Source organism: Malania oleifera, chromosome 3 (genome assembly GCF_029873635.1).
Source record: "Malania oleifera isolate guangnan ecotype guangnan chromosome 3, ASM2987363v1, whole genome shotgun sequence".
In the NCBI taxonomy this organism is placed as follows: Eukaryota; Viridiplantae; Streptophyta; class Magnoliopsida; order Santalales; family Ximeniaceae; genus Malania; species Malania oleifera.
The window spans coordinates 72345337-72362973 of NC_080419.1; the positions used below are offsets into that span (position 1 = coordinate 72345337).

Consider the following 17637-nt stretch of genomic DNA (forward strand, 5'->3'; position numbering starts at 1 on the left):
CCTTCGCCATGTGAGTTCCCCCACCTTTTATAAAAAAAATTTTGAAAACCCTAAAAAAAAAAACTTCCTTTTTTTGATTTTATTTTTCTTTTTCTTTTTCTTTTTTTTTATGCTTTTATTCTTATGGTAATAATGAAAATGGAAATAATAATAATTATTATCATAATAATATAAGTATCAATAAGGTAATAATAATAATAATACTACTACTAATAGTAAATAATAATAAATAATTATGGTAAAAATAAAAATAATAAAGATATTATCAGTATAATAATAATAATAATACTAATAAAAATAAAATAATAATACAAAAAGTAATAATTAATAATAATAATAATAATAATGATAACATTACTAATAAAGATATAGATAATAAAAATAATAATGCCCAAAATAAGATACTAATGCTAATAATAATAATAATAATAATAATAATAATAATAATAATAATAATAATAATAATAAAATAATAATAATAATTATAATAATAATAATAATAAGGTAATAGAGATAATTAACAATAATAGTAATAATAATCTAGAATAATTATAGTAAATTAATAATAATAATAAAAAGTAATAATAAAATAACGAAAATAAAAATACTACTAATAATAAAATAACAAAAGAGAACCCCTTGTTCTATTTGGTTAGGGCAAAAATAGGGTGTCTACAATAATAAATCCTTAGAAATTAAAAAGAAAAATCTTTTCAAAAAGGATTTAGGATTATCATATGATTCCCATAGTCATGCCTCAATGAGCAATCATAAGAATTGTACGCATAATCTTTCACGTATTTACAAAACTTGCTTACATTGTAAAAGAAAAAGGCACATTCGATTTACTTGCTCATCCAGAAGTGTCAGGGGCTTAGGAAAAGAAATGATGTGGGTAATCATGAAAGCAAACCCAATAGGAGATGAGGAAGGATGGTTTCAATAAGAAATTACATAATTATTTAATTCTTCCTTAGTTCCTAGGTTTAAGGGTTGTGATGACTCTAGACTTAAGATGTGGTGCATGCTTAGAATTCCCTTCACAAGCTCTCAAACTTTAAATTGAATCATTTAGAGCTTCATATCCTTATAGTGAAGTTGAATGGCAAGAAGGATTACACTAGGTTTCAATTTAAAGAAAATTCAAATGTCTAAGAAACATATGCATGAGCAGTTAAAATTAATAGCCATTCAAACTTGGGCCTCGCACGTTTTGAGATTCATAAGAAAAGAGGCGGACATAGGCTTATCATCTTAATTATTCATTGTGACTTTTTGGTCCGATAAGCCTAAAACATTCATTTCCAAGTCTAAATCACTGAAAATCTTAGAACACTTGGCTAAAGAACTTAGAAAAATTAGAAAAGGCATAAGATAGATTAATGCATAACTTAGGGGAGCATATATCTTTTGTGGTTATAAATTTAAATGTTCTCTTGATGTTATATCATATTATATGCTCATATGGCTTTATGGGAACTGAGTTAGATATTGCTATCCTTAATGCACTGATTGATAAAAACTATTGGATAGTTTTTTTTTTTTACATTACTTGTATTTGAGCTACATGATTGCATGCTTGTGTTGAATGCCTCTTGCATGGCGGATGCAGTGGATGTGAATTGCATGTTGGTAGTGGATTATAGGTTGTTGCATGTTTTATATGATCAATCTATTGATAACAAACAACTATCAAGTACAAGTTTTATGGGAAAATGTCCGATTTACAAACAGCATGCTGCTGAAATTTCAACAAATTTTTTTGAAAATAAAACCTTGTACATAAATGATTATGATAAAATTAATGTTCAAATATTTTTGAAAGGATGAGTGAAAACTGAAAATTTTGAATTTTTTCCTTGCATAATCATCAAGTATTTAGAGAGCTAAGCACCTTCCCTATATAAAGAACATAAAGGACCCATATGCATTATTTTCATTTCTTTTGAAATAGTGAGGTTCTTCAGAGAATCACAAACATCATATCCAGCTCTTAAAGCTTCGTAACTTGATATAGATTGTTCTTAGTTATGATCATTATTGTATGCCTTAGTATGTATTTTCTGATGCATTTGCAGCCTATAGGGACAATTGTACTTATTAGAATGTAGTTGATTAATTATCAGTATGGTTGGTTTAAAAGATTAAAAATGAAGGCTTGTACTAGAATTGTTCGCCAACATGTTAGGCTTACATCTGTTTTTAGATTTCTTGTGGCTTGTGCTTAAATGTGATAATTTTATTGAAAATTTTTATTGAAAATTGTTTAGCCGCAGTTCCTTGGTCTGCCACAATACAAAAAATTGGCTTTTAGTGAAGGGCAAAACCTTCACTGATAATCATAAAACAGTCACTAATACTATTAATGACAGTTTCACAAGTATTAGTGATGGTTTCAAAATAGTGGTCATAACTGCGGTTACTAATAATTATTAGTGACGAATTTTAAAAGTGTCACTAATAATAGAGTATTAGTGATGGATTATAATCGTCACTAAAACCCTAACACCGTCACTATAAATTATACATTGGTTCCACTCAAAATCATCACTAATAATAGAGTATTAATAACGAATTTCAAACTGTCACTAATACTAGAGTAGTAGTGACGAATTTGAAAATCGTCACTAATAAGTAGGCTTTAGTGACGGTTTTGAAATTCGTCACTAATACTTAAAAATGGACATTTTATTAATGACGTTTTTAAAACTGTCACTAATAATTTAAAATTATTATTATTTCTTTTAATCATTAATTTTTGTAAAAATCTGTAATTGCATTTTCGCATACATAACATTAAACCATAATTTCAAAAAAAATCATAAATTATTGAAATTTCTAATTCAAATTTGAAATTCAAATGCAAATACATTATAGAAATTGAATTAAAATACAGGAATTTCACTTGTTCAGAACAAAAAAAAAATCAAAATTTGAATTCAAATACGAATACATTATACAAATTCAAAATAAAATACAAGTCTAACACCAAACTAGGGTTACCAATGTCTGATAAATCAAAAATGCTTTCTTCCCTCCAAAGCTAACAACTGCTCTTTCTCCATTCCCTTTTCATGACTCATTCCTATGGTGGGGTTTTGTCCTTTGCTTGATTTTTCAACTACTTTTTCTTCAGTGGTATCAACATTAGTGACTAGTAGTGCATGGCCATCACTCTTCAGTTAGGAACTCGATTCTTGGGTTGTCAAGACAAATGTATGCAAAGCTCAGACCCAAGCCAGCCAGCAACTCCACCAACTGTGATGAAAGATGCTCACTAATAGGTGTAGATCACAGTGAAAACAAAGGCTTGCTTTTAGCGGTATATTTTGGCGATTGCGCCATTTTGCCCAAATAAGTGGCTATCCCTATTAATTTGACCATTTGATCCTTAATCTTTTGAATTTCTTGATGGATCTTCTCCTAACCTTGCTCAAGAGCCCTTACATGACTTTCCAATTATTTGTCCATAACTTTTGCCTTTCTTCTCGTATTGTACTTATGTGTAGTGGTCCCCATGATGTTTTTTTGTTACTCAAGCCGCTTCTTTCCTAAGGAGCTGTAGACCAAAACCTCCATTTTTTAGAACCATGAATGCACGATTATGTAACGCATGAATGCATGAATGTTTAATGCATGAGCATGGGATTTGATAGGTGTTTATGCATGGACATAACTAGTGCAATCATACATACAAGTAGAGATATGAACTTGCATGCAGCCTATCATGTACGACTATGCGTAAAATCATGCATGAAGTGTATGAATGTAATGGAACCTAAATCACCAATTTGTCATAATTTTGAAAAAAAAAAAAACCCTTTTCCACTAATGAAAGACTTCAAAATTAAGCCTACCATTGATAGACCATCATTTCAATTCAATTCATTTCCCTGGTAATGGTCCATGTACCCTAGATTCTATGAAGGATCAGGTTATGATCTAGGTTTGAGGTTGACCCAGGGGAGTCAACCCATTGGATTTGTTCAATGTAGGCTTGTGGACTTCGATGTGCATTTGGACCTCGAGTGTTTCAAAATATGGGCTTCAAGCTATTTTCTAGTGGGTGGAGGCCTAAGTTTAAAGAGAGTTGGGCTTAGATTGCTTTAAAAAATGTTGGTCTTGATTTTTACGTAAGAGGGTTGGAGCCCACTTTTGAAAAATGGGTTCAGCCCTTTTTGAAATTCAGGCTTGGCTCGAGTTGTTTTCTTAGAAAAAGGTTGGGCCCGAGTTTGTTTTAAAAAGAGTAGGGCCCAAGTTATTTGAAAATGATTGGACTAACCCATCTTTTAAAATACTTAGGCCAAGTGCTTTATTTTATGGAAGAATGGGTCATGGTCTCACTGTCGAGTTTTTCCATAATATTGACTAAGTGGTATGCATGTCTAAAATGGATGCAAAATGCATGACACGTACAACACAGAAACACGTACAACACAGAAACACGTACATACAAAAGACTTGATTACATAATGTGAAGAAAGATGTGGCTTCTATCCCAACCCCAAGTAGGTGACTTGCTAGGCTTTATTAAGGCTCTATCCTGAGGAAGGAATCTTAGTGGTGATCACGTGTGGTTAAGCTTTAACCCTTAATGAAAATAAAGGTTCCCAACCTGTCCTTTATCCTCACCCAATGCGCTTGGATAAAATTCAAACTGAGCAGAGTGGTTCACGCGCCCCCAAAGACCTTGTCCCATGACGGCTAACAGTACTCTGCTCCTTTCTAATCCTAAAGGGTAAAGCCTGGGTAGAAGGCTAGTGAAAGTGTGCATATTTATAAGCTTAGCCTAATCCCTTTATCCCCACATTCATCCACATGCTATTTCAAATATATATGGAAACAAATATCTACAATCAACTATACCCAAATATCTATTCAAACCTACATACAATCAAATCTTCAACCAACATACAATCAAATCTTCAAAGCTATACAATTAGATATAGAAACAAATCGATCTTCACATGCTTATTCAGACAATGATGGAACTAACTATTCACAATCAATGAAAGATATTTACATGCTTATTGGAACAAATATTCATAATTAATGAAATATATTCACATGCTATATTCAAACAAACAAGGAAACAAACATTCTCATTAAATTAGGGATATTTTCAAATATGAAAACCAAATATTCACATTAAATCTAGAATATATATTTACAAATATAGTGGCAAATATTCACATCAAATCAAGGATCTTCATGAATATGGAAACTAAATATTCACATTAAATCCAGAATATTTAAAAATATAATAACAAATATTCACTTCAAATCAAGGATATTCACAAATGGGGAAACTAAATATTCACATTAAATCCAGAATATTCACAAATACGGTAACAAATATTTGCATTAAATCAAGGACATTTATATATATGAAAACTAAATATTCACATTATCTAAATGATACTTATGAATATTCACATTAACTCAAGGATATTTACAAATATGGAAACATATACCCACACTAAGTCAAACATATTATAATTTTCACAAACAATTATTCAAATATGGGAGTATATTATTTACAAATTAAAGTGGAGTAATTAAAAGTCTTAATAAATTTAAATTTAGGATAATTCCTAATTAATTACTGGCTCAATTCTCTAATGTCCCTAGCGGAGTCACCAAGCTGTCACAATGTCTTAGAGCACATGTGCCCCGGTGTGGCGAAATAATATATTATTTTATATTTTTGGAAACAAATAGGAATGGAGTCGTCACTAATCTTTTAGTGTGGTTAGAACACTTGATTACTACCCAATTAAGGGTAGGATCGGTCTGCATTGCCAAAGTCAGGATTGGGAGTTCGGTTACAGGAGGGGAAGGTACGAGTACCCTTGCGCCCCCGTTCTTATGAACGATACCTAATTATTTATAAAATTATTCGAAAATAAATTTTAAAAAAAATCTTTTATTTTACTCCCCTTATGCATTTGCAAAGTGCAAATAAATGGGCCGCAAACAACATACAATATATATATATATATATATATGTATAAATTCCCTCTGAACCGGGGTACGTGAAGCTCAAAGAGCTCATACCATTTCGTTAAAATCACAGGGAATGGAAAACCGATAAAATATCTTATAAATAAAATAAGTAAAATGATATATAAATAAAAATACTTAAAGAATAAACAACGCAATTATGAAGAACGCACACCATGATAATGATAATTATAGCACATTAAATATATGTACATAATGTAATAGTAATAATAACACGTACCTTAGCATATATATATATATATATATATATATATATATGCATGTATGTATAATAACAATAAAATAACTTGTACGATGATATATGGTAATAATGACACGTATTAGGATATATAATAATGACACAATCTAGAAATATATGTATGTATATGTATATAATGATAAAGATGATAATTATAGTAATAATGATATGAACAATAATATGCATATTTTAATAATACGATACCTACCTTAATGTTAATATACAATTAATAACAACATGTACAATATGGAAATAATTAATGAAGGAAACAAACCAAATTTAAAATTAAAATATGGAAATCAATAAAAGGGTAAGGAAATAATAAACTTATGGAAAAAGGGTACTTCTAAAATGGGTATGGTCACCGAAATTAATATACAACCCTAAAATGTAAAAATATTAAACCTAGAATGAACGCACTAATAACAAACATCCCGAATAAATACATTAACATAATATCCAAGGTTAAATATTATAATAATATTCATGAATATACATAGTATACACAATAAAATTTAAACTTAAAAAAATATTATGAAAAAAGAAAAAATCCTGGAAAAAAAAAACATAAACATAAGCCGTTAAATATTATCACCTTAAAAATAATAATGTTCATTATTTAATATGGATGGTATAGATGGTATAATGAAAATTTAAACTTGAATGAATATAAAAAAATCCTGCACGAAAAACACGAATATCAGCTGTTAAATATTTTCACATTAAAACTAACAAGACTCATTATTTAACCTATATTAGTATATACAATAAAAATTTGAACTTTAATATTATGACAAAAAAGAGAAAAATCCTGCAATAGAAATGAATTGACATGCATATATAAAAAAAACATCAACTATTTAATAGGCATAACATATGCAATATAAAAACAAAAATTAAACTTTGAGACCCAAATAAAACCAAAATAAATAAATAAATAAATATATATATATATATATATATATATATATATATACCTGCATGTGTGTGCATGTCACTGTGCATTTGGATGTGTGTGTATGTTTGTGCGTGGTCGTGTTTACTGTGATAGAGAGAGAGAGAGAGAGAGTTCGCTAGGTGATTGTGGCTGTGGGAGGAAGCAGGTGGCCGGAAATGGGTTGTCACCGGAGTTGATGACCGGACTTGGAATGCCTGCCGGCGCTGGTTCAGTCTGGTGTGGTTGGGCGTTGCTGCGAATGGCCGAGAGAAGCAGCAGGCGGTGGCTTAGCTTGCTGCGTGAGAGTGGCCGGAGCTGTGGTGGCTGCCAGGTTGAGCGTGAGGATGAGAGGATGCAGCAGCGGTGGGTGTGATGATGCCGCCAGCGACGAAGATGGTGGGGAGATCTCGAGAGTAAGAAGAGTCTGGGAGAATGGGGGGGCTACGGCCTGGAGTTAATGGAGTCTGGAGATGCTGGGTGGATCTACAGGTGATGCCGGAGGGTGACGGTGACGACGACGCTACTTGCTACAGCAACGACGGTGCGACAATGGTGGAGAGACAAGGCGGCGATGGGGCAGTCTCCCTCTACGGAGAAGTAACTGGGCATGGAGATGGGTGTTGTAGAGAGATGGAGAGCTGGAGAGTGATGAGATGGTGACAAGGGTTGGAGTTCGAAAAGCCGGCGAAGGGGGTCGCCGTGGGTGGCTCACGGCTAGGCTGCGTTGGGAGCCGTGAGGTGCTGCAAAGGATTGGTCGGAGATGGTGATGGAGGTTGGAGATGGAGATGGAGATTGAGGGAGACGAGTAAGTCGTGGGGGGGAGCGCAGAAAGAACGGAGGAGCAGCAGCAGTGCTGCGTTAGGGAGAAAGAGAGAAGAGAGGCTAGGGTTTATTTTTTTATTTTATTTTATTTTCTCTCCCCCACGGCTGTGTCTTGGGGTGTGTGCGTGAACCCCTTTTATAAGCTTTCTTCCCAAACCCTAATAATAATAATAATAATAATAATTCCTATGTTATATTTGATTCGGACAAAAATAGGGTGTCTACGTATATGAACCAACATCTTAATCATTTTACATACACACATTTAATATTAAATGAGATATGATATGTGGTGAATCGACAAAATATTTAAATTAGTAGAAAAGTTTTTGAAACCTAATTCACCCCCCTCTTAGAATCACACCATTTCCAACATATATATATATATATATATATATATATATTTTTACATATATATATTTTATTTAACAAGAAATAATTTTACATGTGACAAGTCTGTTTTTTTCTTACTTATATGCCTAAATGCTATATCTTTAAAATTGCTTTAATGCCCAAAATACTATATGATAAAAAGGGGAGAATTTTTGTTGTGCTTAAACGTTAAAAAGGGGGTAAATATTTTTTTAAGAAGGGAGTTCTCTTAAACTAAGTCTATTTTCAAATGACAATTTTTTTTATGCTTAGTCTATCCCTTTTAGCTGATGCCAAAAGGGGGAGAACTTTTATGAGAAAATGTTTGACCAAAAGGGAGAATTTTTTTTAGGGCAATATTCTAAATGGGGTAATCATCTATGTTGCATGCATGTCTGTATTTGTGTCTTATTGCTAAAATTGAATGCAAATTTTTTGAATTGTCTTCTTTTGTTAATATTTGCATGCTATATTGCTTAAATTTAGTTTATGCATATTCTTAGGGGGAGCCTTTTCAGATTTGTCCCATTTTACTATGATGCATTTGTTATCATAAAAAATGGGGACATTGTTGATTTTTTGAGTCTGATTCCTGTTTTGATGCTCACAAAGCATCTGTAACTTATGTGTGTATTTAGTTTGCAAACATGTTCATATTTTAGTACATACATAAGAATTAAAAGAAATGGAGGCCAAGATGGGTCTTAATGCACATACACCTGGTGTACTCCATGAAGTGAAAAGCAAAAGTTTAAGAAGAAGACTTTTAATTTTATTGTATTACATTTAGTTTATATTTTGGTCTGTAATAATGCATGATATGGATGATAAGTTTAGGATTTTCATAGATTGACCCTAGGGACTAGTGCTTTTCACAGAAATTATTTTCTTAAATAAATAATTGGTTATGGTCAAAGTTTAAGTCTAAAACGTAGGTCGATTGACATTGAATTTTTTGGTTTAATTCAAAAGCCTCGACCATAGGGAACCCAACAAGGACCATAGCTAACCTTAGGACATAAAATCTTTCATGGAAAAATCCCTCACTTAATAACCATACTCATTAATTTAAAAGGAAATTTTGTTCAAATTCAAAAACAGGGACAAAATAAGAATTTCACTTGCCTCGGTTGATTAACCATTGCAAGGTCATTTGACCATGATTGACCGAACTATAAAGTTAACCAAAGTCAAACGTTCGTTAGACTATACCCTTGGCATTATAAATGCCATGGTTGACTGAACTGTTAGAAGTCAACATGTTGACTTTACTTTATTGACTGTTTTGTTTTGAACTTACTGTCCTCGGTCGACCATATTATAAAAATTCACTTTTCCACAAATTTGGTCTACCGAACTCATAGTTCAAAGTAGCCTTGACTGAACCTCAAAGATGGTCAATTGAACCTTAGTCATGGTCAACCGAACCTACGAAGGGTTCAAAATTGCCTTAAGATGGTCAATTATATATGTAGTTCAAAAGTGCCACGGTCGACTGAACTCAGCAATGTGGTCAACCGAACCTTGAATATGGTCGACCAAACCTCTCGAGTTGGTAAATTTTTTATCACAGGTAAATGAAGTTAATTTTAATTAAACATTATTAATTTTTTTTTTCTAAAATAACCTCCATGTCCCCAATGATTATAATTTTTGCAAAATATATATATACCCCTTCATTTGTCTTAATTAGCACAGGATTAGCAAAAAATCATTAAGAAAAATTCTTTAAAAGTTTTTATGCACATACTCCTCTTATTGCTCAAATTCTTCCAATATTTTCAGAGCATACTTCTTATACTCTCTTACACTCCTTGTTTTAAAATCATTTTGAAGAGTGCATTTGATTAATCTTTGGGCATTTATTTTCTTCATCCAAAGCTTATACTCTTACTTGTTCTTTGTTTGTGAAAATTTATTTTTGAGCGTTAGCTTCTTGGATCTCCCATATATTTTATTGATAAATATTATTGAGAGAAAATATATATTAGTTATTTTTGAAAGACTTGAGCACATATAATTTATGTTAAAAAAGTCTTATTGCAATTGTGCTTACACTCACACATACTATTTTTGCAAGTTCATTTGTAAGCACAAACCCTAGATTCTCTTGCACTTTATTTGGGAAAAACATATTTGGAGAAGTATTTTGTTAGGGTTTAAATCCTTGAGCATCCATCATATATATTTTTATTTAAGGATTATTTTAGTGAGAAATCACCATATTCGCATTAAGCTTCATTTCATATCATACGTGAGGGCATTGTGCATATTGCGTACACATATGCTTAGTATAGAAGCATTCATTGTTGTACGAAAATTATTTTATTTGATTATTTATTGTATTCCTGATGGGTTGTCGGAAGAGGGAGACGAGCCCTATGAATAGTCTCGGATTTGCTTATGCCCGGTTAGGAGAGTACCAGACTAGTTCAGACCCGGTTAGGAGAACTAGATGCACCATCTTGGTAAAGTATTATAAATGGTGCTACTCAACCCGCAAGTAAGCAACTTAGTGGAATCCTCTTGCTTGTCAGCTTGAGGCAAAGACGTAAGTAGTATTGGTCGAATCCCGATAACATATCGTGTGTCTGCTTTTAATTTCCTACACTTTATATTCCTACGTATGTATGTTATATTCAATAGATTGTGAATGCCGCACATGATTTAATTTCCACATATTATAATTATTTGCGCAACTGGTATTTGCTTAGAAAGACCCTAGGTTGCGAAATTCTTCTGATATCTCATTTAATCTTAGAAGAAGTTTTAAAATTCCAATTCACTCCCTCTTGGGAATGCATCAATTCCAACAAAATCTACTAGTAAGATATAACTCTACTCCTACTCGGTGACACTAGAATGAAATTAAACACATTCAATGCTACTTTAGAGTAAAGCAGAGGATTATAGCAATATCTTCCAATCATTTTGAAACACTAACTATCCATGAAGCTAGTAGAGAGTGCGTATGGTTCAAATAAATGATTTCTCATATCTAAAAAAATTGTGATCCTCAATCAATCAAGGATATTCCAACAATTATATATGAAGACAACGTCGTATGTATAGCCAAACTGAGAGGAGGATATATAAAAGGTGACACAACGAAACATATCTCCAAAATTATTCTATACACATGAACTCCAAAAGAATGGTGATACAGATGTTCAGCAGATTCGATCAAGAGATAATCTAGCAGATTTGTTCATCAAAACTTTGCTTAATACTACATTCAAGAAATTGGTTCATCTCATCAGAATAAGACACATTAAAAATCTTAGTAGAAGTAGTTAATATATGGGTGACATCCAACAAGGAGTGTTATGAAAATCATAAGGGGTTAATGGCTGTCACCCCTTCATTTTCCCACCACCATAAATTCCTTCCCATCCTTATTGCCCTATAAAAGGGTACCCCGACCCTTCCCTCTCATTTGAATATACATACGTGTAACATTCTTTCATATGCATATTGCATGCTTGAAGTGAGGAAAAAGGATTAGAGATAAGGAGAGATAAAGAGAAGAGAGATACTCTGTACAAGGCTGGTTCCAAATTATCTTGTAATTCCTCTCGAGATAGTGAAGTTTTGATCACATTCGCCCATGGAGTAGGCGTAGCCAAACCACGTAAAATTTGGTCTCATCTCCATTTATTTTTCTGCTCATCTATATTTATTTTATTATTAATTTATGCATCATTATATAACAATTTACTTATTCTAGTGGTAATTGCCACCACCATTAATTATTATCCATTTGCACATCCATAAGATAAGAAAGAATCTCATTGAATGGCCAGCAATATTGGCACAAGAAACACGTGCAAAGAGCAGAAATTACGTACGTGGTGCACGGTGGGCTGCTACATAGGATCGAAGATCTAACCCTAATTTATGACAAAGCGTCGCCACATAGTATTGAGTGTCGTTTTCTTTTCTTACCCGCTACTCGTGCTCAATCCACAGGGTTCACTTAGCATTGGGAAGTGGAAAAGGGTGCACATGCCTTGAAGATTCTCAATTTGTCATATTTGTTTTAATTGTTTTAATGATAAAAAATATTAACTACTTTTTTATAAATAAAAAAAAAAAAAATCTCATGGAATCATGGTTTGTAATCTAACACCGAATAGGCCAGTTCAACCCAATTATTAGACCGATTATTAGACAAAACTGAGACCATTTGGTCAATCATCTAAACTTAGAAATTTTACAAATTAGAATTAACTCAACCAAAATCAGTGAACTTGATTCAACTTAGACCGTTTGGACCATTTATGTTGTGCTACTCAAACTAAGTTACATAATATTAAAATGGTCCCTTTAAAAAATTAAAAAAAAAAAAAGCCAAAATCAACCTCCAAACCCCCCATGTCCCCCCTTTTTCCAAATGATAATTTATATACTATACTTTTAATATGCTTTAGTTACACATATATGCATATATATATATATATATATATATATATATATAACCATAGAGTTAAATATCTTTTTTTGAGAGGTGTAAAGTTAAATATTCTTGAAGTAGACGCCTTTGTCATCTAGGAAAAAAAATGTTTCTATACCCACAATGTAAAAAAATTTAAAAAGACAACCAACCAATGTAGTTGAGCATGAAATCAAAAGCTTTTCCAGTCTTTTCCAAAGCTTCTACACCCTTCTTCTCATTTACCTTCCTATTGAAGTGAATGTAGCAATGCCTGCAATGCCAATAATATCAACATAAGAGAACTTTGGTGAACAACATAAGCCTTGACAATGTAAGAAACAAAAAAAAGAAAGGGGGAAGGGGGCAATGAAGTAATGAACCTGCGTCATTCTTCTAACAAAAGGGGAAAAAATGAAAATCACAGTCTGACAAAGCCACAAGGGACCAACGGAAAGACGAAGCAAGATGATATAATCTAAACTAAATATGAGGAAAGAAATTAACATAATTACTGACTTAATGTCAGCGCTTTTAATGGCAAAGAAAATTATGCAAATATGTCATGATAGGGAAGAAAAATTCTCTCCTTATACTTCCATAGTGTAACTCATAAGTTCGATAGTACCTCCCCATGTTTGCAGGCGTGCGTTATGAATATTTATTTTGACCTTGTATATGGTTACTAATACGCCTTTTGGTATCTTCCTATCGTTAGTTGCCCTGTGAAATAGCCTACCTAAGCACATAAACTCAATATGTCCCATATGATTCCAAATCTCAACATCATTATCACCACTGAAAAACTCTTGTGAGACTAAATACTTCATGTTTTCAAAGAAAGAATTTAGTTGAGTGAAGAAAAAATTAAAGCAAGATTCAATGATAAGACATCCCCTTACACAACAAAACAAAGGGGGAAATGTAGATAAAAAATAACATGAAAAACCCTAGCAAAGTTTCCAATTTGAATGAAAAACAGTTAAGCATAATAAATAATTTGTTTCTGAACAATACTTGTAAGGTCTAAACAGCCAAAATATTAAATTCCCCTACCCACCCCCGCAGGCCCCCCAAGAAAAAAGAAAAAGAAAAAAACAAACAAGACAAAATAAAAAAAGAAATAAAAAAGGGAGTGTTCTTTCTCAATAGCCTATAAATACCACCCGAGACCCTTCCCCTCGCCAAACCAAAAACCAACCATGAAGTTCGATACCATCCTATCTTACGTTTCTCTCCTCTGCATCGCCGGAGCCTCCGCTCAGCAATGCGGAGAGGCGGTGAACGGAACCCTCTGCGCCAACGGGCTGTGCTGCAGCCAATGGGGTTACTGCGGCACAACCTCCACCTACTGCTGTGAGGACTGCCAGAGCCAATGCGCCTGCCAAATCCCTCCGCCACCTCCCTACATTCCACGGCCGCCTCCGCCGCCACCTAGCCCCCCGCCACCGCCCCGTGCTCCATCCCCCAGCAGCCAGGTCCTTGAGTCCATCATTAGCGAAGATCTCTTCAACGAACTTTTGCTGCACCGTGGTACGTCACCGTGTCTAGGGGCGTTCTACACCTACGATGCTTTTATCCAAGCCGCCGGCAGGTTTGAAGAATTTGCAAACGCCGGTGACGAAGAGACTAGGAAACGGGAGGTTGCGGCGTTTCTGGCCCAAACCTCGCATGAAACCACAGGTTATATATTTGATCAGTTTGCATTTCTGCGATTTCATATCTAAAATGACGTAAATTAATGGGCTGACTTCAACAAAACTTAATTAATATCCAAAGTCTCCAAATTAATTAATAACACGCCCGTCCCCAAACTCCTCTCTTGGTTCAATGCTTAAAGAAAAAAAAAATAGGGTGGGTAATTCTTTTAAGAAATATTAATTTATTAAATTTGTGAATAGGGATATTTTTTAGAGGAGGGGGGGATTGAAAACCATATCCTTCCTTCTTAAATAATATAGTATATAGTTCATGAGTTATACACTCTGCTGCAAGTCAATTATTTGTCAAAAAAAGTCATAAATTATATGTTTTTAATCACTGAAATAAAATTAAACGTATACTTCGGGGTCCTATTTTTAATTTTTTAATAATCATAAAAATATCATTTTCTAATATTAATTTTTAATATTAACAAAAAAATTGAGAAACAATAAAAAATAATTCTCAAATTTCATGCACATTTGTGTAAATATTTTTTTTTTTTAAATTGTATTATGTTATCATGAATTAATCGATGTCTTCAATTATTGGATAAATTCAAGAGGATGGGAAGGTGCACCGGATGGTCGATATTCATGGGGTTATTGTTGTATTCATGAAGGAGCCACCATCCCTCCCGACCAACTCGGTGATTATTGTGTTGCTAATGACCAATGCCTATGTGCACCTGGCAAGAAGTATTATGGCCGAGGTCCCATTCAACTTTCCTGGTAAGTAGTCATCTGAACTTAGAATATTATTTTTTTTTTGTTAGTGTTTAAAGAAGTACCTCATTTATAAACTCACTTATGTCATTTAATTACTAGAACATAGGAAATTAAATATAGTATTATGAAACAAATACACTTTATTCACATAATTCAAATTTCTTCACGCACGACATTCTTTATAATGTGTTGTAACAAAGCGATACTAAAACATAATTTTTGCAGCAACTATAACTACTGTCACGCTGGGGATGACTTAGGTTATGATCTACTAAATAACCCAGACTTGGTGGAGAATGATCCATACATATCTTTTGACACAGCGTATTGGTTTTGGATGACTCCACAACCACCAAAGCCCTCGTGCCATGACGTCATGATTGGTAACTACACACCGTCAGCTGTAGACATTGTAGCTGGTCGGTATGGAGGTTTTGGGCTTTGCACCAACATCATCAACGGTGGCATAGAATGTGGTGGTGGCTACTCAAGTGAGCAGGAACAAGACCGTATTGGGTACTACAAAAGATATTGTGAAATATTAGGTGTGGACACCAGCAACAACCTTAGTTGTGCAGACCAGCAACCTTATGGTTTGACCCTCAAGAAAAAGGGGACCAAAAGAGGTGGTTCCTATTCAGATCAGTAACTTCGAAGCTACTATAGATCAAGCGAGCTACAAATTAATTTGAAGTTACATGTGGTTTAAGCTAGCTACATATTGTACTAAGAGTTTATGACAACGTGATGCATGTGCAATACAGTGAAATCTGTGGCAATAAGCAGTTGCTAAATATGTAGCCTATTATGACTAATAAATAAAATGAGGTGTCAATTAGTTAATTATATCGTGATTTGTCGTTTTATTTCAAAATCATCATCATAACCATCTTGGAATAATGTCTATCATTAATTATTCACTGTAAGAAAAAGTTTCATAGGAGACATCTGAGCACATGTAGTGTTAATTAGTTAATTATATCATGGTTCTAACTTTACTTCAAAATCATCATCATAATCATCTTCGAATAATTTCTACCACTAATTTTTCACTGTTAAAAAAAAAAGGTACCTAGGAGACATATTAGCATGTGTGCATATAATTAAAGTTTGGAACTTCTATATTAAAAGCTTATTTGAATTATGTGAGAGATAGGAAGGTGTATGGGATGAGATGTGGGTTTGCTCATGTTGTGAAGTGTACTAAATATTGGTTTCTTGATTTTCCTGATCTCAATTTTCTTTTTCTTTTTCAATTGTTATTATTATTATTATTTTTAAAATTTATTTTGGTTTTCTAGAGATATAGATCTATCTTTAGAAGGTTTAACCCAGGAATTGGAGCTCTAGACTAGAAACAAGATGGAAGAAGTTTTTGATAATTGGAGGTCCTTACTCCAAAAAAAGATTCTATGATGATTGATGTTGAGTTTGTTTCCATGGAAATGCTTTAAGTGTTCATTAATGTTTGAGCACTTGGCAAATAATTGTAATTGTTGCTGTTAAAATTTGGATTGATATTTTTTAACTTGATCATGACTTCATCATCTAGAAAAGATAACAAAAAGGACTTACATGACCTAGGATATATTATAAATAAATCATTTCTATGCCGAAGTAAAAATAGTAGAAGCGTATGTACGGAATGACAACTTAATAGTTATGTTTCCATATAATACTGAATATTTCATAAAATGAATTTCAAGTTTCACTACAAGAAATAAGGTTATTAGTGACAATTTAAAACTGTCACTAATACTCAAAAAATCGTCACTAATACTATTAGTGACGGTTTTCTCAGTATTAGTGATAGTTCTAGCTTTGTCACCATATCTGCGAATACTAATATTTTTTAGTAATGAAATATTCAAACTATCACTAATAATGGAGTATTAGTGACGGAAAAGAACTGTCACTAATATTAATAGCCTATGACCGTCACACTTTATTAGTGTCAGAAAAGAACCGTCACTAATAGCCTACAACTGTCACTATAAAATTGCACATATGGTCAATTTCATCACTAATGCGCATGTATTAGTGACGAGTTTAATAACCGTCACTAATATGACCGTAGTAGTGACGGTCAAGAAACTATCACTAATAGTACGTTTTTTTGTGATGACTATTAAAATCGTTACTAATAACTGACTATTAATAACAATTATAGAACCGTCACTATTATTTGGCCCCCATAAGGTTTATTCTATAGTGACAATTTTGGTAATTTAGTGATGGTTTTAGTAATGATTTTGCAAACTGTCACTAATGCTTTGAAAAAATTTAAAAAATTTTTAAATTCTTGTAAAAACCTTTAATTACATTTTAAAATACATAAAATTGAACCAGAATTACTAAAACATTCATAAATTATTAAAATTT

The 17637-nt window shown here is 32.8% G+C and overlaps 1 protein-coding gene across 1 annotated transcript; it reads left to right on the forward strand.

The window, feature by feature from the left end:
- Positions 1-14028: 14028 nt before the first annotated feature.
- On the forward strand, positions 14029-15904 carry LOC131151360 (basic endochitinase-like). The gene is made up of 3 exons (XM_058102603.1): positions 14029-14525; positions 15091-15258; positions 15481-15904. The coding sequence occupies exons 1-3, from the start codon at positions 14029-14031 to the stop codon at positions 15902-15904; spliced, it is 1089 nt and encodes a 362-aa protein (XP_057958586.1).
- Positions 15905-17637: the final 1733 nt, after the last annotated feature.